This window comes from Equus przewalskii, chromosome 20, assembly GCF_037783145.1.
Source record: "Equus przewalskii isolate Varuska chromosome 20, EquPr2, whole genome shotgun sequence".
Taxonomy (NCBI): domain Eukaryota; kingdom Metazoa; phylum Chordata; class Mammalia; order Perissodactyla; family Equidae; genus Equus; species Equus przewalskii.
Genome location: NC_091850.1, coordinates 1,066,865 through 1,088,249, shown reverse-complemented (window position 1 = coordinate 1,088,249; position 21,385 = coordinate 1,066,865). Strand labels below are relative to the sequence as shown.

At 50.1% G+C, this 21,385-nt stretch overlaps 1 protein-coding gene across 16 annotated transcripts; it reads right to left on the bottom strand.

Moving 5' to 3' along the window:
- Nucleotides 1–1,368: 1,368 nt before the first annotated feature.
- LOC103542412 (cytochrome P450 4F3-like) lies at nt 1,369–20,991 on the bottom strand. 16 transcript variants are annotated; one of them, XR_011530218.1, is made up of 13 exons: nt 20,873–20,985; nt 20,209–20,438; nt 14,674–14,818; nt 12,951–13,004; nt 12,731–12,858; nt 11,232–11,353; nt 10,235–10,505; nt 9,833–9,899; nt 9,526–9,655; nt 3,184–3,317; nt 3,002–3,103; nt 2,789–2,871; nt 1,369–2,514 (listed from the first exon to the last, which is right to left on the bottom strand). XR_011530218.1 is itself a non-coding variant. In XM_008509346.2 (13 exons), the coding sequence occupies exons 2-13, from the start codon at nt 20,404–20,406 to the stop codon at nt 2,337–2,339; spliced, it is 1,575 nt and encodes a 524-aa protein (XP_008507568.2). In that variant the 5' UTR covers nt 20,407–20,438; nt 20,873–20,991; the 3' UTR covers nt 1,369–2,336. The 16 variants fall into 16 exon arrangements, 12 of the variants coding, with proteins under 12 accessions (XP_008507568.2, XP_070442521.1, XP_070442526.1 ...); XR_011530216.1 differs by having other exon boundaries at nt 20,209–20,554; nt 20,873–20,963; XR_011530219.1 differs by having other exon boundaries at nt 20,209–20,489; nt 20,873–20,961.
- Between the last annotated feature and the right edge of the window lie 394 nt (nt 20,992–21,385).

Below are 21,385 nucleotides of genomic sequence, written 5' to 3'. Positions count from 1 at the left end.
TGCTGAAGGAAACAGCCTCATTCCCATCCCCTCCACATTCCTCTCCCTATTGCAGACCAGCGTGAACCCCGCTTCCTGGAATGTCCAGACTAAAATGAAGTCCGGGTCATGCTTCTCTGAGCGAAAAAACCATTTTCACTTCCTAGCTTCAGGCCAGCTTCACATCGAACGCCCTTGTAATTTCTCAGACATAACTATGGATATTTTGGACTCACTGAATCTTCCAATCATACGTCTCTTCAACATCTGGGTGCCACATTCCTCAAAACTTAAATGTAAGCTTCACGACTTTAAAACATTTTAAATTTTAGGATGGGATACAAAAAGAGGGTCGAAAGGGAGGAAAGTAACCCTCACTGAGTGCTGATGCCCACCAGATATTAACCCAGTCATGCTGTGTATGCCTGCTTATTCAGTCTCCACAGCAGTGTGGTAAAGTGCCTACACTTCACAGGAAAAGAACTGAGGCTCAGAGAGAGAAACAATTCTCCACAAGCCACACAGCTGCTAAAGAGCAGACTGAGATTGTGACGTTGGTAGTACAACTCCAGGGTGTGGTTGATCCAGGGTCATTTGACCCTGATGGCATCGAGGTGTCTGCTCCACCTGCTCCAAAGAGTAGTCTTGTCCTTGTGACCCAAGATGGAGCTCCAGTCACCACCTCAATGGTCCACGCAACAGGAAGGAGGAGAGGGGAAGACTGGACAGGGAGAGCATCTCAGCTGTCTCTTCAAGAAGGTTCCCGGAATTACCATGTAGTCTTTGACTTCTCCATATGGGACACGGTACAGTTCTTTAACCAGTCTACCTTCAAGAAAAGCCTTCAGGTATGATTTGTGTTACAGCCAGCCATGCACATACCTAAAAACTAAGGATTCTAAGAGAGCAAAATGCGTATCCTGATACACAATTAGCAGTCCCCGAACAGGCCGTCCTGTTGACTACCAAAACATCCCGTGTGTACCCTGCTTCCTATACAAGGAACACACTCACAACATCCCAAGGGAGTCAAACCCAAAGTCCACCTGCTGCCTCCGTTCAGCCCAGAGTCCAGAGTCTGGGTGATGTGCAGGCCTCCCCTTAACCTGCTGCGGGCTCTTATGGCCTGGAAATCTATACGCTTAAAGGCAACCACCATTCCTACTACATCCAAGAGTGGAGTCATAACTGGACCAGGACCACTTAAAATCCCAATTGAGACTTCTGTTTTCCATGAATGGAAAGCCAGGCTACTTGGATTAAACTTTCAGGTTTCTAAAAACAACTCTCAAAGCTGGATACCTTCCCAGTTTCTTAAATGAATAACGACCTGAAAAGACAGTAAAGAAATAGGAAGACACTACTCAAATGAAAACAGGAACCCAGAGATAAAATGAACATTATGTTCATTTTATTACCCTGGAGGCATTTCTCCAGCCAAGAAAATGTGAATCCCTGTTTGGATGTCCTCGTGGTGGGGAGAGAAAAGGCAGAGCCCAGGGAGAGGCCAGGAGGGGAGCGCTCCTCATGTTGGTGGAGACCTCACAAAGCTCCACCCTCAGCATGACAGCAAATGGAAGAGGAGGAGCCTGCAAGTGTCACTGCGGCTTGACTTTAATCTTCCTGGTGGCCTTGGGCACCATGAGCCTTGAACTTCATTTAACTTCATCCTCACCCAGCACGGCTCCTAGGATTCCTCTTACAGAAAGCTGCCTCCTTCAAATTCGACGGATATTATTTCAAATATGGCAGCCACTACCCCGGCAGTGGTAACCAGGCACACAAGAACACTGACCCTAGGAGTGAAAACCAGCAAAAACAGCAGACACTGCAACAGGGACAGACAACACAACACACTATAAAGCATCCGGCTTGTCATGTTCAAGTCAAGACAGTAACACAGTAACCACAGATACACAGCGAAGGGTTCTGAGGTGAGGAAAGATTGGGTATATTAGGAGATGGAACCGAGGTCAGAGTGCTCAGAGCACAGGTTCTCCTCCGTGACTCAGAGCCTCAAAAGTGCCCCTTACGTCCGTCCTCCACCCTGGCCCCCTCCTGCTCAGACACCTCCCACAGCTCCCTACTGCCCACAGGATGAAGTCCCTCGTTGGTTTCTAGAAGAACCCTTGAGCGGCGTGGGTCCCTGTGGTCAGCGGGAGAGGCAGGCAGGGCATCGGCCTCAGAGACACCGCCCCGCCTCCACCCACCACGTCCCCTCCCCATCCCCCGCAGCCAACACCGCCCCCTGCTGGCTCCCGATAGGCTGGGGCAGAGGTGACAGCACAGATTTATTCCTGGGAATCTGCGCAGTGAGGTGTGGGGTCGGGGTGGCTCCCGGGTCGGGAGGCCGCGGGTCACTGGGGGCCCGCGCTCAGCGGCTCCACCCGCAGCCACAGTCCGCCCTCGGCGCGCAGGATCAGCTCCGGCTTCCGGCGCGGCTCCTCCCCGGCCGGCAGGACGCGGAAGCGCAGCAGCGTGAGCGCCAGGACCACCTTCATCTCCGTCATGGCGAACGTCTGCCCGATGCAGTTCCTGCGGCGGGAGTGGGGGCTCGACGGCGCCCGGGACCCTCATCCCCGCACCATCGCGCCGGAACCTGTCCCGGGACCCCCATCCCCGCACCATCGCGCCGGAACCTGTCCCGGGACCCCCATCCCTGCACCGTCGCGTGGGAACCTGTCCTGGGACCCCCCCATCCCCACCCGCAGGGAGAGTGAAGCCTGGGCCCCCCACGAGGGCTTGCACATCCTTTGAATGCCCCTACCACCCTCATCCCATCCTCGCCTCAGACACCCCCTGCCCTCACCTGGGCCCCGCAGAGAAGGGAATAAAAGCCAGGGGTGATCTCTTCTGGGGGTTTTCTGGGTTGAAGCGGAATGGATCATAGACCTGCGGGCGAGGCCAAGACAGGGCTGCTGGGTGGGGTTTCTCAGGACACCCGACGCCCCCAGAAAAGACAGGTGTGCATGCAGAGAAGGCGAAGCCTGTGATTTCCCCGGTCAGGACCCCGCCCCCTCACCAGGTCCTGGGCATGGAGAAGCGGGGAAGGGCCGCACCTCAGGGTCCTGCCAAACTGACGGGTTGTGATGTATCCCGAAGATGCTGATGACACACATGTTCCCTATGGGGGAAGAGAGGGTCGTCGGGACCTGGTCTCCCCTCATGGGACCAATACCCTCCTCCCCTTGACGTTGAGGGCACCTTTGGGGATGACCCGGCCATCCGGGAGCACAACGTCCTGGGTGCAGCAGCGGGAAATGGCCGCGACTGGGGGATGCAACCGCAGACTCTCCTTGATGCACATGGTCAGGAAGGGCAACTGGGCCAGGTCGTCCCTAAGGAAACCCCCGAACAATTATCCAGAGAGCCAAGACAGAGACCCCTCAGCCCTCCTCCTGCCCCGTTAGACCCTCTCTCCACCTTCCTCTGACCCTCACTCCTATAACAGGATAAGTTCCACATGGACCAAGGATTGAAGCATTAGAAAATTAATACCACGAAAGTTAGTAGAAGAAAACTTTAGAAACATTTCTGAGGAAAACACAATACTCATAGGGTATCCTTAAAAGTGTTAATATATTTGCATTTAAAAAAGTTTTTTGAATTATATAATTAAAAAGCAAAAAAAAAGTAATCTCTATAATGGGCTTATGAAGTTATTTGAATGAATAGGATCCCCTCCACACTCTAAGTTGGGATGACCTAATATTATAAAGGTATCAATTATTTGTAAACTAATCAATACATTCAATGCAATCCAATAAAATCCTAGCTGGCTTTTTTTTCTTTTTTTTGGAACTTGGTAATCTTATTCAGTTTGAAAGGATTCAACTTCAAGAGCTATGTCATTTTAAAAATAAAAGGTCAAAGAAAGAGAACTCAACCTACCAGATATTAAGATCTATTACCAAAGTGAAGTAATTTAAAAAAAAAAAAACGGTGTAGTATTATTGCAAGAACAGGAAAACAAACTCATGGAACAAAATAGAGAACTCAGATACTGCACGTGGTTAGATGAAAACTTCGCATCTGGTGAAGGAGGCCCTACAAACCACTGGACGGATGGATAGTTTAGTAGAAAGGGTTCGGACAACTGGTGATGTGGAAACAGAAAGAACTAGATCCTCATCTACTTCATACACAGGATGCTGTCTCCTCTCACATGTGAAAGGTAAGACAATTAGGTTAAAAGAAGATGACCTAGGCGACATCTTTGTGACGTAGGAGTAGGAAGGAATTCTTAAATAAAACCCCAAAAGCTCAAACTGGAAGACAAAAAAATGAATAAATATGCATTGAAATTAAGGATTTCTGTTTAATAAAAGACACCACGGACCAAAAAAAAATCAGATGAGAGATTCACTGTAGATATCTGCAATAAATATATAGATCTAGAACAATATCTTGAATATACAAGGAATTCCTGCAAATCAACAAGAGAGATGACAGATGTGACTCAAGAGAAAAGTAGGCAGAGGACATGATCTAGGAATTCACAGAAGCTCAAACACAAGAGATTTAAAACGTGAAGAGATGCTCAGTCATTGGTTCTCAGAGAAATGGAAATTGTATAGCAATGAGATGTTGCTTCACACCTATTCAAGGCAAGAGCTAACAAGGTGGGCAATGACGAGGAGGTGTGGGGGTAGAGGGACTTCAAGCACTGATAGTGGAGGTGTGGACAGGGGCTGCCATGCTCGAGGGCTTCAGTATCGTCAGGGAAAGGCAACGTGTGTTTTACGACCCAGCAAGTTGGCTCCCAGGTATAGATCCCAGAGAGATTCTCAGACAGGTGATAGACACATGTACAAAGTGTTCACTGCAGTGATGAGATGGAAGCAGCCTGAGTATTCAGCTGTAAGGGATTGGAGAGGGAAGTACTATATGATGGCTCCAAGCAATAATCTAAAGTGTACATAGACCATGGATGATAAAATCTAATGAAATCGTAGTGCTATGCTTCTGGAAAAGGTGAGAACCAGCATGAGATCTGTAGTATTTGTGAATTTTAAAATACATCCACCCAAAACAAGAAATTATGCAAATAAAAGGATCAAGCTCTCTCGAATCATATTGGTGGAGAACTGAAAGTGGAGAGTTGGGCTGAATGGGAATGAATAAATATTGCATGAAAAAATGATGACAATTAGTCATAAATTGGGGGACATGGTCAACTCCATCCTTCGCACCTGAGGTCCAAAAAGCTAATTAATTAAAATTTTCAAGAGTATTTTTTGAACTACCCAACCCGATCATAGAGTTCAAATGGAAAAATAAGAATGCAAGAAAAAATTTGTAAAAACAAATTAATAAGATGGGGCAAACTTTATCAAGTTATTCATACTCCGTCAGAACATACTTTATCAAGTATGAAATGTTTTTTAAAGTATGATAATGAACACTTCTTGGTGCTTATGTATGAATATATAAATAAATAGAACAGAGTAGAGTACAGAAATAAACCCAAATATATAAATTAATTTAGTTTATCATGAAGCTGCTATTATTAAAAATTCTAAGACAAATACAAAATATTCATTAAATTATTTTGAGACAATTAGCCATTTGGAGGAAAAAAGATTCCTACCTCAGTAGTTATACCAATGGATTTCATATGGAACAAAGCATTAAATATAAAAGATAAAAACAAAAGTATTATATAAACAAAATTAAATTTTTAATAAAATATTTTTTTAAATAAATAAACCCATTAGAAGAAAATAAACAAGAGTTTTACAGTTTAGTATTAGAGTGTGAAAGTCTTTTCCAAGCATGATTTTTTTAAAAACCCAGAAGCTATAAAAGAAAAAAGTTAGGGCCAGCCCAGTAGCATAGTAGTTAAGTATGCACACTCTGCTTTGGTGGCCCAGGATTCGTGGGTTCGGATCCCAGGCAGAGACCTACACACCGCTCATCAAGCCACAGTGTGGCAGTGTCCCACATATAAAGTAGAGGAAGACTGGCACAGATGTTAGCTCAGGGCAAATCTTCCTCGAGCAAAAAGAGAAAGATGGGCAACAGATCTTAGTTCAGGGCCAATCTTCCTCACCAAAAAAAAAAAAAAGAAAAGAAAAGAAAAAAGTTAATAAATGTGACTACAAGAAAATGAACCAAAACCAAAAATAAAGTCAAAAGACACTCTCGGGGATAATTTTTGCATAACAGACAAAGAAGTAATTTTCTTTTTATTTAAAGAACACTTATAAACCAATATGAAAAAAACTAGAAAAAAGCTCAATGTAAAAAGGACAAATTATGCAAACTGAAACTTCACAAAAAAAGAAATGCATTGCTGATCAACATGTGAAAACAGTGCTCAACTTTACCCATACTTAAAGTGATGCTCATTAAAATAACAAAGTATTATATTTCACCTATCAGATTGGCTACAGTTTTAAAGTTTCATAATGCACACTGTTGGTGATTTAAAGTTTTATAATGCGCACTGTTGGTGAGGATGCAAGATAATTGGCACTCTCAAAATCTGTTTGGAGGAGTGGATTTGCTGTGAGCTATTAAGTTGCAAAACTCAAATGGTCTTTGAGTCAGCAATGCTACTTCTAAGAATTTGTTCTGGAGAGACACCCACATATGTAAGCAAAGGTCAGCATACATGGATGTTCACTACATCATGTTTGCTACAGCAAAAGACTATAGTATACTACAAAACTATACTAATGTCCATTGATAAGGAAATGTTTAAATAAATTATGGTACATCCATATGGTGGAATTCTACACAGCTATCAAAAAGGAAATAGGGATCACTGGTCCTATCACACTACAGGGTAAATCAGTACAGAGATGCCGAAAGGCAATTTGGCAATATGTTATAATTGCAAATATTTTCATATACATCCTCCATAGAGGGATGAGCTGAGTAAACTGCAATGCTGTGCAGCACTCAGAAAAAGGAGCCCTAAGACACGCTGTTGAGTGAGAAGAACAAGTGAGCAAGTGTGTGGGCATGCGTGTATTTCTCTTAAACTGCAACAGTATATACATACATAGACATTCCAAGAGAAAAGAAAGGTCTGAAACGACATATGACAGACTGATGTCTCTAGAGACCCCTCAGGAGACAGAGAAGGAACTAGGCTTGGGGAGAGGGCAACAAAGTTGAAACTAATCTTCTCCATGATGTTTCATTTTGTGCACAAAAAATAGACTTCTTCCTATTATTATTTTTTCTTAAGATTGGCACCTGAGCTAACTGTTGCCAATCTTCTTTTACTTTTCCCTGCTTTTTCTCCCCAAATCCCCCCAGTACATAGTTGTATATTTAGTTGTGCGTCCTTCTAGTCGTGGCATGTGGGACGCCTCCTCAGCGTGGCCTGTGAGTGGTGCCATGTCCGTGCCCAGGATCCAAACCAGGGAAACCCTGGGCCGCTGAAGTGGAGCGTGCGAAAACCATTCACCCATGGGGCCGGCCCCTTCTTCTCAATATTGATCTTGCAACTCAAAATTAATTTTCTGAAACTTATATTTTATTTAAAAAAATGAAAGGATCTTGAAGTTATATTTTCGATGAGCATGCCTGAATGCTCTGTGTATACTCTCATTTGTAGAGCGACAAGACAGATGAATGAGTGAGTAAGAAAGACTGTGAACAGATAAACGTGGTTATAGACTGAACATCGTCTGAAGGACACAGGAAACCATCGAAGGCGACCATGGGATTGGGGTGCTGGCATAAGAGAGAGGTGTTAGGGGGCTGGCCCCGTGGCTGAGTGGTTAAGTGCGCACGCTCCGCTGCAGGCGGCCCAGTGTTTCATTGGTTCGAATCCTGGGCGGGGACATGGCACTGCTCATCAAACCACGCTGAGGCAGCGTCCCACATGCCACAACTAGAAGGACCCACAACGAAGAATATACAACTATGTACCGGGGGGCTTTGGGGAGAAAAAGGAAAAAAATTTTTTTAATCTAAAAAAAAAAAAAGAGAGAGAGAGGTGTTAGGTGCATTAACCCACCCTACTGTACTCATTTTTCAATATATCCATGTACCAAATCATCATGTTGCACACCTTAAACTTATACAATGTTATATGTCAATTATATCTTAATAAAATTGGGAGAAAAAAAAGAAGGAGGCTTATATTCACTGTAAACCATTTTGTACTATGTACATTTTTATCAAATGCATAATTTTTTGAAGTTGGGAGAAGCACAAAAACATTTCTCCAACTCACAGGACTGCTGTGCTAAGCAAAGCCTTGAAGTTGAGGGCACTACCTCCAAAGTGTTTGTCCAGTCCAACACCTCCTCACTGTCCTTCAGCCCTTGGATCAGAATCTTCCCCCTGGCCCGCTAGGCCCCAGCTCTCCCCGACCTCCACCCCAGTTTGCCCCTGTAGCTGCAGAAAGATGTTTCTAATACCCATATCCGACCCGTCCCTCCTATACTCAAAGATCTCCCATGGCTCCCATTGCCCTCTTGCATTAGTCATGGACCTCCCTTCCAGAAAGAATGCTGTACAGCTACAAGGAGTGCTTTTAGCTTTTAGCCTCCAGCTATAGGGTCTCCAGGCCCTGCTGCAGCATTCCAGCCAACACCACAGCTACCTGGGCAGCTCCCAGCCGAAGACTGAGCCCAGTGGCCACTATTGCCTTACCATTTCTGCCCAATGTGAGACTCCCCTAAAGGCAGCATCTCTGCCAACTTATCTTTTATCTGGTATTGGCTTTTCAAAGGACTTGAACTGACAGGTTTGGAAACTCGTAACATGGTTTCCAAAGCATTCCAAGAGGGGTTTCTGTTTCCAGCTCCAGCCTCTTCGGGAGCCCCTCTTGTTCCTCATACTGTAAATTTCATAAGGATACAACCACTGTTACTTCCCCTCAAACTGCCAGGCTCACTCCTGCACGCTTCTGTCCTGGTCTTTGCAGAAGCCATCCCCTTGGCCTGGAGCACTGTCCACTATCCACATCTAGTGGTGAATTTGTATTCATTGTTCCACTACCCAGCCTCACCTCCTTTCCTCTCTGCCCAGCCCTGCCCAGGGAGGACTAGAACAGAACTGGACACTGAGTTGGGAAAGGGCAGTTGGGAAAGGATATGTTTACTGAATGAGGAGATGGATGATTTTTTACTCCCAAAGACCTCTTGCAAACCCCTGGAATAGACTATTAGGCGGGAATTGGAGAAGAGAATAAAAATTAAGGGCAGCTTGGCTCTTTGGGGAAAAAATGCAACATCAGGCAGAAAAAAAGAGAGGGGAGAAGTGCATTTACTGAATCCATTCTGAGTGGCATCTGTTCTACACACATTGCTGCAGCTCTGTGGGGGAGAGACTCCCCACCCTCCCTGCCAATTTACAGAGGAGGAAAGTGGCATGAAGAAAAGAGAATTGATTTTATTAGTCACATAGCAAGTTAGTGGGGCAATAAGTGTGGACACTCAGATCTTTCTGTCTCAAAAGTCTGCAAACTTTCTCCTGCTCTCCAGGCTGGGTACCAGACCCTACCTGTGGGTTCTGCTCCTATTCCCACTAAGTAGAAATGACAGAGGGGTTCAGGAACAGACCATGTGCACCTGCACTCACCACTCAATCTCTTTAGGCTCACGGTCCCTCAGGAGCTCTCGCACCTCCTGCCGGCAGCGCTCCTGGTGCTCTGGGTGCCTCGCGAGGTTGTACAGGACCCAGGCGAGGCCGCTGGCTGTGGTGTCATGTCCTGAGAGGCAGCCAGACAAGTTTGGGTTTCTGGGAGGCTTCAGCACCAGAAGGTGGACAGCGTCCTTACATTAAGGCCCTCAGTGAGAATGGGGAGGATGGAGGGTGACAAGGTTGTCCAGGGACCACCAGCCAAGTCCCTGGGATAGAAAGACCCCTGCCCCTTCTGTATTCTCACCCCTAAACATAAAGGTGTCAGCTTCAGCTCGGATGTCCTCATCTGACAGTTCCTTCCCATCTTCATCCTGGAGAAAGGACAAGAAGACCCTTTGAATCACACCAGCTCTGAGGGTGCCTGAGTCTAACCTGAACAGTCCCTGAAGCTCCATCATCCAAGTGGGATCCTTCTCTTATCATCTCCAGAGCCCACCCCACAAGCCTCCTCCCTGGTCTCCTGCCTCCTCCTTACTCCTTCCAGGCAGCCTTCTACGGAGTCATGCCTAAAACTTATCTCTGACCTGTCCCTTCCTTCCTCATACACCTTCACTAGCACCCTCTGCATCAAATCTAAGTTCTCCTATCTGACATTTGAAATCAAGGTCCATCCTACCTCTTGAATTCAGATCCCAGAGAAGCCCACCTTGGCCAGCAGGAGCACATCGATGAAGTCCAAAGTCTTGGTCTTAGCCTTAGCCTTGAGGAGGTCATGCGAATCCTGGCTAAAAAGAGTGCGGCGCCGCTCCTGGATGACAGCATCTGTGAAGTCGTGCACCAGGTCACAGGCCCTACGGAAGCGCCGCCCGTCGGGAGTGAGGTAGTACAGGAAGTCCATGCGCATGAAGATCTGGTGGTGCCGTTTTGTCACAAGAGCACTGAGCTCCAAGATGGCAGCAATATATTCGCTGGGATTCCTGCAGGCCCAGGCCAGAGAGAGCATTATGAAGCAGCTTCTCAACTCATGGGAAACCCTAGGAGCACCTCCCAGCCAGAAACCCAGGACCACATGCCATCCATAAAAGAGTGCCCTCATCATGCTTCTCTCTGCCTCCCATATCTGTGAGCTGTCTCATGTCCTAGACACCAGGGCAAAGCTTGAGAATCACATTCATCTCCTCTTTCTCCTACACAATATCTGATCCTGCCCATTCTTCCTCAGTTTCTCCCAAATCTGCTGCATTTTCTCCACCAAGTTCAGGCCTACTCCTCTCCATGGTCTCCTTGCATCCTGTGTCTACACAAGTCTTCTCTAGAGTCAGATGTCCAAGCTCAGCTTTGACCATGATCCTCATCTGCTCAAACACCTTCCATGGCTCCTTGGAAACCTTAGGATCAAGTTCATATTCCTTTGCCTGGCTTTTGAATGTCATTAAGATCTACCCCTGCCTACACCTCCAATCCTATTTCCCAGGCGTCTCTACATTGTTGTACACACTCTGCTCGTCCTAGCCTCCTGGCCTGTATCAAACATTTCTACCTACCCAAAAGGATTGCTCTCTCTCTTTCCCCTTCCCTGCTTCAGTGTCCGGCTCGGACCCTTCTCCTCCAGGAAGGCCCTTCTGATTGCCCTGGTCAGTCCTCCCTCTGTCTGTTCCCTTGCATCTATGGCCCATGTTCCGAGGCCCTGGGCCAGGACTCACTCCTGGCAATTGCTGTCGAAACTGAAGACACATTTCTGCAGACTGTCGAGGGTCATGAGGCTGATGTGCTCAAACATGTCCAGATGGGCACTGCCCTCCGAGGCCAGGCGCTTCCACTTGGCCTGGACAGAGAAGGGGCAGAGCCGGGGATGGGATGGGGCCTCCCCTGAGCCACGCCCCAACCCAACACCAGGACAGGCTCCCAAGACCCAGTCTCTTGGCCCCAGGCACCCCTCCCCTGGAGAAGCAGGCATGAGTGGGAGTGGACGCTATTACCATGAGGACATGAAGACCCCACAGCTGGGGGTCAGGTGGCCTGGGTTCAAGGTCCAGCTCTGTGTGCAGAGCAGAAAGTTCAGTTCATTGGGTCAGTTCATAGCCCTCCTCTGGGCTCCACCGCTCAAATCTTCAGTAATACTTAATATAACCTTCTCTGGTGTTGGACAAATCAGGTTAGAATCCCAGGTCCATCACTCATAGTTCACTTACTAGCTATGTGAACTCTGGCAAGCTCCCTAACCTCTCTGACCTTCCATTTCATCGTCTATAATGTGGCAATAATAATCATCTCTACCTCATACGCTTGTGAAAATTAAATTAGACAACATACGCCATGGCATTGAATACCATTTCTGGTATGTGGTAAGCACTAAATCACTGTTAGCTATCATCATCATCTTCATCATTATCATAGCGGCAGCTGACGACAGAAACGTCCCCATTCCTTTGTTCCTCCGTATACACTATTCCTTTGCAGTGAGACTCTGCAGCTCTTCCATTAGGAGATAGAACCTCTTTCTCCACCTCTCGAATCTGAGCTGCTTCAGCCAATAGAAAAAGGTGGAAATCATGGTGTGCTAGTTCTGAAACAAGGCTTCAAGAGGTACCGCATCTTTCTGCTCACTCTCTTAGATCCCAGTCTGCACCATGCAACTGAGCCTAGGCTAGCCTACTGGAGGATGAGAGACAAATGCAGGAATCCATTTGTCCTACCAAGGCCACCCTCGACAAACGACAGCCAGTCAAGCCCCAAACACGTATTAGAGCTGAGCCTGGATCAGCAGAGCTGCCCACCAAACCCATCCATGACCACAGACAGATGAGTGATTCCAGCTGAGATGAGACGACTTGATGGACCCATCATCTTGTGAGCAATAACAGACACTAGTTCTTTCAAGCCCGTGGTGTGTCATGCAGAAAGAGCTACTATGCAACCTTCATCATTACTATCTTGAATATACAGAGCTTCAGTGAGGCAGGCTAGAAACTAAAGCCTTCTGGGTACCTACTATGTGCCAGGAACATGAATCCATTACATCATCTTGACCACCCTTTAAGAAGGGATTATTATCCCCATTTTACAGATAAGGAAATGAGGCTTGGAGAGAAAAAGCAATGACCCCAAAGCCATCCAGCAGAGCCAGGACTCCAGATGTGTGTCTGAGGCCTCTCCCCGTTTCCCAAGGCTCCAGCTGGGACCCTGGGTTCAAGGAACTCACGTGCATGATGTCTGCACTCTTGTTGAAAATCTTTATATAGGACTTTAAGATTTCGAAGTGGAAGGCAGGTGTCAGCAGGCGGCGGTGGTGGCTCCACTTGTCACCAGCACTCAGCAGGAGCCCGTCCCCTAGTAGAGGCAGCCACAAGGAGTAGTGAAGGATAGTGTCTTCCTCTAGCCCCCAAGGTTATCCCCAACTCCCTTTGCCCATAGTTACTCACCCAGCCAGGGCTTCAGGAAGCTGTAGAAATACATATCCTTAGGTGCGATGGCAGCTGACATGAGAGGTAAGCCATCAGGGGCCATGGAGAGGGGGAGGGGAGGGACTTTTGAGGTGGGGTGGAGCCTCGGCCAGGGGTCTGCCCTCCCCCTCCACGCCCAGCATAGAAGGAGTGGGGCCAAGGGCAGAGGAAGCTGGGAGGAGGGGTGAGGTGAAGGGGGACCAGACCAGGCAGCAGCACAGAGTAGAGCAAAGGCAGAGCCCACAGACGCACCCCTAGTGCTTAGAGGCACCCCAACATGGCACAACACATCGCAGCATGGCTCGACATGGCTCCTACATGATCCAACATGTTCTAAACACCTGAGCACAGCCCAGCACTCTACAAAACGCCTTCATAGGGACCTGGGACACCGTGTCTGGTCAGCACCATCTGATATCTCCTGAGACATCTGACATGACCCCACCATGTGTTAACACGTACTGACATGAAACAACATGTATGACACACCCTGACATGACACAGCATGCTCTAACATGGGGCTGAGACAATCTGACATGACCTCAGTGTGAGCCACAGATGGGCCCTAGACAGGATTTACAGTCCCATTAATGTGCCAGACATGGCCCAGGTATGACACAGACTTCCTCAGCATTCTCCTCCACACCATATTTGCTGTTAAGTGCTTTTGTTCAAGGGCTCCCTTGTCCTTAAAAAGACCAGAGCATGCTGCCCCCATCAGATGCTGAGATCCACCCACCATGAAGAGCTGCCACTGCTCCCTCCAGCCTCTAGACCAGCCCCCCCAGGGCCAATCAGACACAGCTGACCACCCTGGGGTCTGGTGGATCTTCTCTCACAATAGTCTGGCCATTTCCCAGCCCCAAATCACCTTTCAGCTTAGGCTCCCTCCCATCAGAGGCAGACAGGGCAGCTGAGAACACATAGAACTAAGAAGGAAACGTCAGCATGCTATGTGACCTTGAGAAGCCGTTATGCGTGCCTGACCCTCAGCTTCCTCACCCAGGAAATACCCACCTAGCAAGGATGCTGGTGGATGGTCATCTGTGGTATCTGCCTGTCCAGCATCCATCCCATGTCCTGGAACTAGCACTCCACAGTCTCTCCACTTTCATTCCATGTAGTTAGAAGGGTGGCCATGCCACCCCATCCTCTGCTCCAGAGCTGGACATATGGCCCTAAGCCTTGTCAACCAAGTCACAGTGATTAGATGAGGAATTGGTCCCTGTGACCCAAGCCAGGCCAATTTCATGGAATCCTGCAACTTTCCCTGGGTCTGTGAGGAATGAGTTCACTTGTCCACGGGGGCTGAGCTTCTGGGACTCATCTTTACCAGCAGGAGAGTGAAGCCATCACAGAGGAACACAGAACTACAAAGATGAAGACAGATTCCCAATGGCATTGTTTGAAGACCTGGATGCAGCTGTGCCTGAAGACAACACTCCCTGAGCTTTTCAATCAATAGATTCTCTTTTTTACTTAGATCAACAGTATTGAGTTTCCTCCACTCAAAAATGAAAGAGATTTTGGCAACCAGAGAGAGCCAAGGACCTGCCCAGAATCACCCAGCAGGTTAGTGGCATAGCTGGGTCTCTGTTGACGCTGTCCATTCCCCTTGCTCAGCCTGGTCTGTCCAGGGGTAAGAAGGGCTGAAAGCAAAGGGAGGAAAGAGGCTGGGGTCGGAGGCTCCTGGAAGAGATACCTGGGGCCTGGAGCAGGGGGGCAACGAACTTAGGGTGGACGAGCCGCAGGATGGGGTAGAGGGGTCCCATCCACCAGAGGTAGACGTCACGGAAGTAGTGGCCCAGGTCCTCCACCAGCCGCAAGCCCTCCTCGTTGCTCTTCGCCTGGGGAAAGGAGTGGACGAGGCCAGACCTGGCCTCAGAAACGACAACTGCCCTCTGCACCCACCCTACCCACCACACCCCCACGCACTCCCTTCTCCTCTTCTGCCTGGATTATTGATCTACACCTCTCTCCATCTCACTAAGGCAGCTTCTCTCTGTTGGTCTCTGTCTTTTTTTGTGTCTATATATCTATATGCCTCTCCTGTCCCCTCACTCTCTACATCTCTCTGTTTCTTTAGGCAGATAAATAGATAGATAGACAGACAGTGTATGGATGGACAGATAGATGATGGATGGATAGATAGACAGACAGATAGACAATTAGGTACAAGATAGATGGATAGATGGTGGACAGATGGATGGATGTAAAGATAGATAATGTATGTATGGATAGATAGAAGACTAGATTGTGGATGGATAAATGATAGATGGCTGGATATATATAGAAAGAAAGATAGATGATGGATGGATGGATAGATGATTAGATGATGGATGAATAGACGATGGATTTATAGTTGGATAGATAAACAGATAATGGATAGATGATGACTTGATGATAGACGGATAAATGATAGATGGATAGATAGGGTAGATAGATAGATAGATAGATAGATAGATGAAGGGGTAGATAGATAACTAGATGATAGATGGAGAGATGATTAGATGATGGATGGATGGATAAATTGATAGATAGATGTGTTTGTATCTCTGTACATACATGCTTCTTTTACTATTTATCTGTCTCTGCATCCTTCTCTCTCTCTCTTTCCCTCCCTCGTTCTCTGTATCTCTCTCTTTCCCTGACCCTGTTTCTCTGTCCATCTCTCCAGCTCCTCATCTGTTTCTCCTCTTCGCTACCTTCCATGGCTCGCCCTCAGAACCCATCACCTCTCCCTGGGTGGTCTTGAAATCCTGCTCACTCTGCTCCCCTCTCCACTTTTCTTTGCCTCTCACTCAGATCACCCCACCTGCACTGCAGGTGCTGGCTCTCTCACCTCCAGGCCTTAGAGTGGGCTCTTCCTCTCCATAGAATACACATTCTCTTCTTTTCTTAAAAAATTCATACTCATCATTCCAGACCCACTTCCAACAACTCTTCCTCCAAGAAGCCCTCCAGACTGCTCAAATGGCAGAAGTCTTGCTTCCCCTCTGTGGTCCCCCAGCCCCTGTCTCTCTCCCTCAGGCCCATCCTGACAACAAGATTGGAGGCGACTCTGTCTAGCTCTGTGTGTTCAAGATTGAGGGTTCCTCCAGGGAAGAGCCAGGTCTGAATTTCCCCACAGATACCAAGCAGTGTCTCGAACACCAGAATGGGGGTGGCAAATAAAAGAAAGAAGAAAAAGATGGCCAAGGGCACCCTAGAACAAGAGGGGCCTTTGAACCTGTAGGGGTCACAGAAGCTTGGCAGGGAGGGCTTGCAGCCCTTGAATGATGCTACGGTACCCACCATCATGTCTCAGGGGGGATCTGTGGTGATGGTGACAGAACAGGTGATGTTTGGATGGCAGAGAATGACAAGAGGGGCCCATCCAGGTCACAAATCCCTGGGGGTAGTTGGCCACCAGCTGAGTTACGTCTCTCAAGTCCTCCTCTGTCGGGGGAAACTGCAAGCAAGGAGGGGCCATCACTCCCCAGAAGCAGCCACGGCATGTCCCCCCTGCAGCCTCTGCAGTGGACACTGTGTCCAGATTCTGCAGGGATGGGGGAATCCAGGCTCCTGCTGCTCCTTTCCTCTCAGGGCAGGAGGGTCCCTGAGGCCTCTCCAAGTCCCAAGGGAGCAACCAGGGCACAGGGAGAAGACACGCTCTGCACACAGAGGCCGACCTTGGCTCCAGAAGATGGATTTCCCTCATCCTGGGAGTGATTGCAGCCACGGGGCGGCCACAGGGGGAGGTGCTCAAGGGGGAGGTTTGTGGGCAGGAGGGTGGACTCAGGACTAGACCCAGGGGCTCATTCTCACATATTTTCAACTCCACATGGCCTCTGGTTACTTGAATGGTGAAGGGTCTGCAGTCCCAAGACCCTCCAGCCCAGGCTGATGCCAGAGAAGGGGCCTGAACTCTGACCATCAACCAGGAGGGCAGCTCCCACCTATGAGCCCCTTCTGAGGGCTGGCCGCTATGCACGCTGCATCCTGTGTATCTATGTCTCACAGTGCATCTCGTCTGTCTCTCTATCTCTGACACCGTGTCCTGTCTGTCTCTCTGTCTCTCACAGTGCGTCCTGTCTGTCTCTCTCTCACAGTGTGTCCTATCTGTCTATCTCTCACAGTGCCTCCTGTCTGTCTCTCTGTCTCTCACAGTGCATCCTCTCTGTCTGCCTATCTCTCACAATGCGTCCTGTCTGTCTCTATCTCTCCCAGTGTGTTCCATCTCTCTCTCTCTCCTGAACCTATCAGCCTACCCACCAATTGTTCCATTTCCAGATGAACAAACTCAGCCTATGTCCTCCAATATGAAAAGAGGGTGGGTCACCTCCCAGTGGTGTTTCCTCTCCAGTCCCTCAGGATGTTTCATCCAAGCCTCACCATTACCCCCAGGTGCTCCAGGCAGGTGAACATAAGTCATTCCACCTTGTCACCCTCTCCCTGCTCTCCGAGGACCCTGGGGTGAAGATTCAAGGCATGTGAAGAAATTGACAAGAGAGGGAGAGCCACTCTGCCAAGGTCACACAGCAAGGGGGACTGCAGGAGGGATGACTAAGACTGGCCTCCACAGCCGAGCCATTGGAGGGGGAGGAAGAACTGCAGTAACTGTATAACATCCCTGCTGTCCCGGGGCATGGTGAGAACATCCCAAGACCCAGAATCTCAGGAACGCCTCGCGATAAACCTGGGTCATCCTGTTCTGCAGTAAGCTGGTCTGGGGGAAGGGGTGGGAAGGAGCTGGACGCTCATCCCTTTGGCCTGGATAACCAATGGAGGTGATGGCAGGTTTTTCCCAGGCCTGGGGCATGGCCTCAACCACAACATCAGCCAACATTTATTAAGTGTCTACTGTATGTCAGCTCCTGGGCTGGGCACTGTAGATGTCATGTCTGCTCACAGAGCTACTGTCTAGTGGGAGAGACAAATAATCAAGCAGCAGTTGGACAATTGACTGTCTCAGCATGAACAGGGCCCAGTCAGAGGTTAAGTTTTGAGGGGCCCAGAAAGGGTTGTAGAAGGCAGTTACACGTGAGCTGAAAATGGGAGGTTAAGGGGGATCAAGCGGGTGACCGCAGAAGGGAAGCACTTCCAGACAGAGAAGCAGCAGGAGCAAAGGCTCTGGGGGGGGCTTGGCTCGTGGGGAGAGCAGGGGCTCGGAGTGCCCAGGCTGTGGGTGGCGGGGGCAGCAGGGCCCGCCGGGCAGCATTTAGTCCTTGTCTTCAGAGCGACAGGCAGTCATTGAATGGTTCTCAGTTGACATGTGGTGTGATCTAAACTAAATTTCAGAGAAATGCCGCCAGGGCTAAAGAGAAAGTGGGCGACAGAGGACAAGCGTGGCGATAAGGAGGCCAGAAAGGAGGCTGGGAGAAGCTTCCGGGAGAAAGATGACAAGGGACGGAGCCGAGGTGGCAGCAGCGTGCAGAGAGGGGGCGGACTGAGGAGAGATCCTGCAGGCAGCACAGCCGGACATGCTGAAGGACCAGATGTGCAAGTGAGAGAAGAGGAGGGTCAGGGGACCCCAAAGTACGGGACATGGCGATGGGAAGCACGGGCTGCACGGAGGACGGGGCAGGATCCAGGAGGAGGCGTGAGTTCTGACTCTGATTTGCTGAAATGAGGTGTGTGTGAGATTCCACATGAGAAGACGAGGATGGGGCTGGACATGCAGCCTTGGGCTCAGGAGAGATGTGAATGTGAGTTCACTCACAGAGGGAACTGGTGGTCCACTCAGGAGCTGGAGCCCTGGGTAACGAGGTGGCCTCAGGAGAGAGAGGAGACAGACGAGGGCTTAGGATCCCAGGGGGTCCCTACATAGAAAGGTGGGGTGGAGGAGCCAAGACGGGAGACAGAGGGGCCACAGGGAGACCAGGCGAGGGTGGCATCTTGGAACCAAGAGGAAAAGGAGGTTCCAAGAGGACAGGGTGATCAGCAAGGTCAGAGAGCTGCCATGAAGTGGATGAGATGGGATTTAGGAACCTGGGTGTCACGGTCATCTTGGGGGAGCATGAAGAGGTGGGGGACCAGGCTGGAGCAGGTGAGGAGCAAACGGGGAAATGGAGGCAACAAGTGAAGACTAGTGTTTGTCCACAAGGAGACAGCAGAGTGAGTGGACTGGAGGTCTGGGTGCAGAACGAGGTGCCTTGGAGGTGGGAGGGGGTAGTTTACATGTCACCCCTGTGTCCTGTTTTGTGACCTTCTCTAACATCATCACGGAGAAGAGCTCAGAGGACTTGGGTGGTTGAGCTCAGACAGGGCAAAGGTTTTCCAAGAGGCTGTGAAGGAAAGCCCAACAGGCAAGAGACTTCAGCCCATGTGCAAAGGCTGAGCATCTAAGCTGGATGTGTCCAAGGGAGTGGGGTTGGAAGGAAACTGTCGGACTGGGGTGTAGAGCAGACTGGACACCCCGGCAAGATCCAAAGGGTAAAAAAAGAAGGAAAAAGAAGCTGGAAAGAAGAGGAGGCCATGGTCAGAGAGTGCGACACTCAGGTCAGTGGCTTTGGAGGCGATGCCTTTACGCGTGGTGACAAAATCCAAAGAGGAATGTGGCAGTACCGGGCCGGCGGAGCACAGGGGACGGTCCTCTGAGGATGAGGCTGCGATGGTGAGCCAGGAGCCCCCTCCCAGGAGGTTTGGCCATGAAGGCAGAGGCCAGAATGACTCCTTCATAAGGGTAAGTGGTCAACTTCTTTCCAAGTTGGGCGATAGGGCCCACTGATCTATCTTGGGGGTAGGAGGCAAGACAGGAAAAGAAAGCACCTGAGGGAGGGGAGGAGAAGGAGAGACTGCCCATATCTCACCTCCAGCCCAGCTGTGTCCCGGGGGGAAGGGGGCTGAGGTCTGAGTTAATTCTTGTGGGGCAGTGGAAGCCCAAGAGGAGCAGACACCGGCCAGAGGCCGTCAGACACAGGCCAGCAGCGAGCGGACCCTGGACAGTGCCCTGAAGAGGCCTCAAGCTCAGTGGTGGAGACTGGGGACACAAGGGGACCCAGCACTGTGCAGCCCGCCCTGGGAGCCTCTCAGAGCTGCGCTAATGGATCCAGAGCAGGCTTGGGGTGGGGACAAGGACGTGGCAAAGGCGTGGGATGGTAGAGCAGAGGAACTAGTGAGTGAGCAAGGAGGGGCCGCCTGAGCCTCCCTCTCACTTCCGCTGTCCTAGATCCCAGCCCAACCTGAGCCCCATTCCCAACCCCTCAGGAAGTCCACCCACCCTGATGCCCCAGACCCCTCCTGCTGCCACACTCACCAGGCCCAGGTGACCCCAAAACCAGTTCCGTTTGGGGGGCTGCGGGAAGCATCGCAGGCGGCAGCAGTTGTCATAGAAGGTGTAGGTCCAGGCCAGGACGCGGGCCAGGAGCCAGGAGGCCCCGCCCAGCAGCAGGAGCAGCCACGGGGAGGCTGCCACGGGCCCGAGTCCCAGCCAGGACAGGCTCAGCTGCGGCATCCTGCAGGGCACACGGGGTGGAGGGCGAGCTCCTGGGGCCCAGGAAAAGCGAGTATTGGTGAGCTTGACGCAGAGACGGACAGCTGACAAAGAGGGCAAGGACCAAGGGTGTGAGGGACAGGACAGCGAGGGGCAGGAATGGTGAGGGCTGGGGCCAGGGCAGAGAGGGCTCAGAGAAGGGGTCAGAGAGGGGAGGGGGTCCATGGAAATCCAGAGGAAGAGAGAGAGACAAACAGAAAGACAGACAGACAGAGACACAGAGACAGACAGGGGAGAAGAGATAAAGAGGAAGAGAGAAAAAGGAGGAGAGGCCCAAACTAAATCAGTGGGAAGTTTCCAGAGGCTCCAGTTACAGGAAACCACCGTCCTGGTCCCAGCCAGCTAGCTCCCTGGAGCCACCCCTGCCGTGGGCAGCGCCCTCCCCACCCCAGGCCGGCACCTCCAGCCCTGGACCCCAGCCTGGCACCTTCTGTCTGGAGCAGTTTGTCCCACACAACTTCCTCTCCCCTGCTTCTGGGAAGTCTTTGTCTCAGGCCCAACCTGTGAAGTGGGGGAGGCTGGCAGGGCCAGGCTGGGCCAGCCAATCCCAACACGCCTGCTTACTTCCTCCCCACCTGGCTGCAGGCCCAGATGGAGGTGGGGGAGGGGAGCCAGTGTTGTCAAGAGAGGCTTATGAACCAGCTCAGGGCCACACAGTGTGGATGCTGGATCTTCAGGACTCAGCACCTTCCTCGTGGGGTGGAGGGGGCAAGTTGAGGGGAGGGCAAAGGTGTCTCTGGGCCCCAAGTTTACAGCTGCAGCTGCCCTTCCCATTCCAGGGTGTAAGAGGTGAAAGGTTGCATCTGAGAGTTCAGGTGCCAGGTGAGCAAGGCCAGGCCAAACCTTGTCCCCACACATCTCCTGGGCTCTTGTCCACATGAGGGGCCAGGAGGGCGTCATGCACTGTTTCTTGGTGCGGAATCAGAAAGCTCAGAGACAG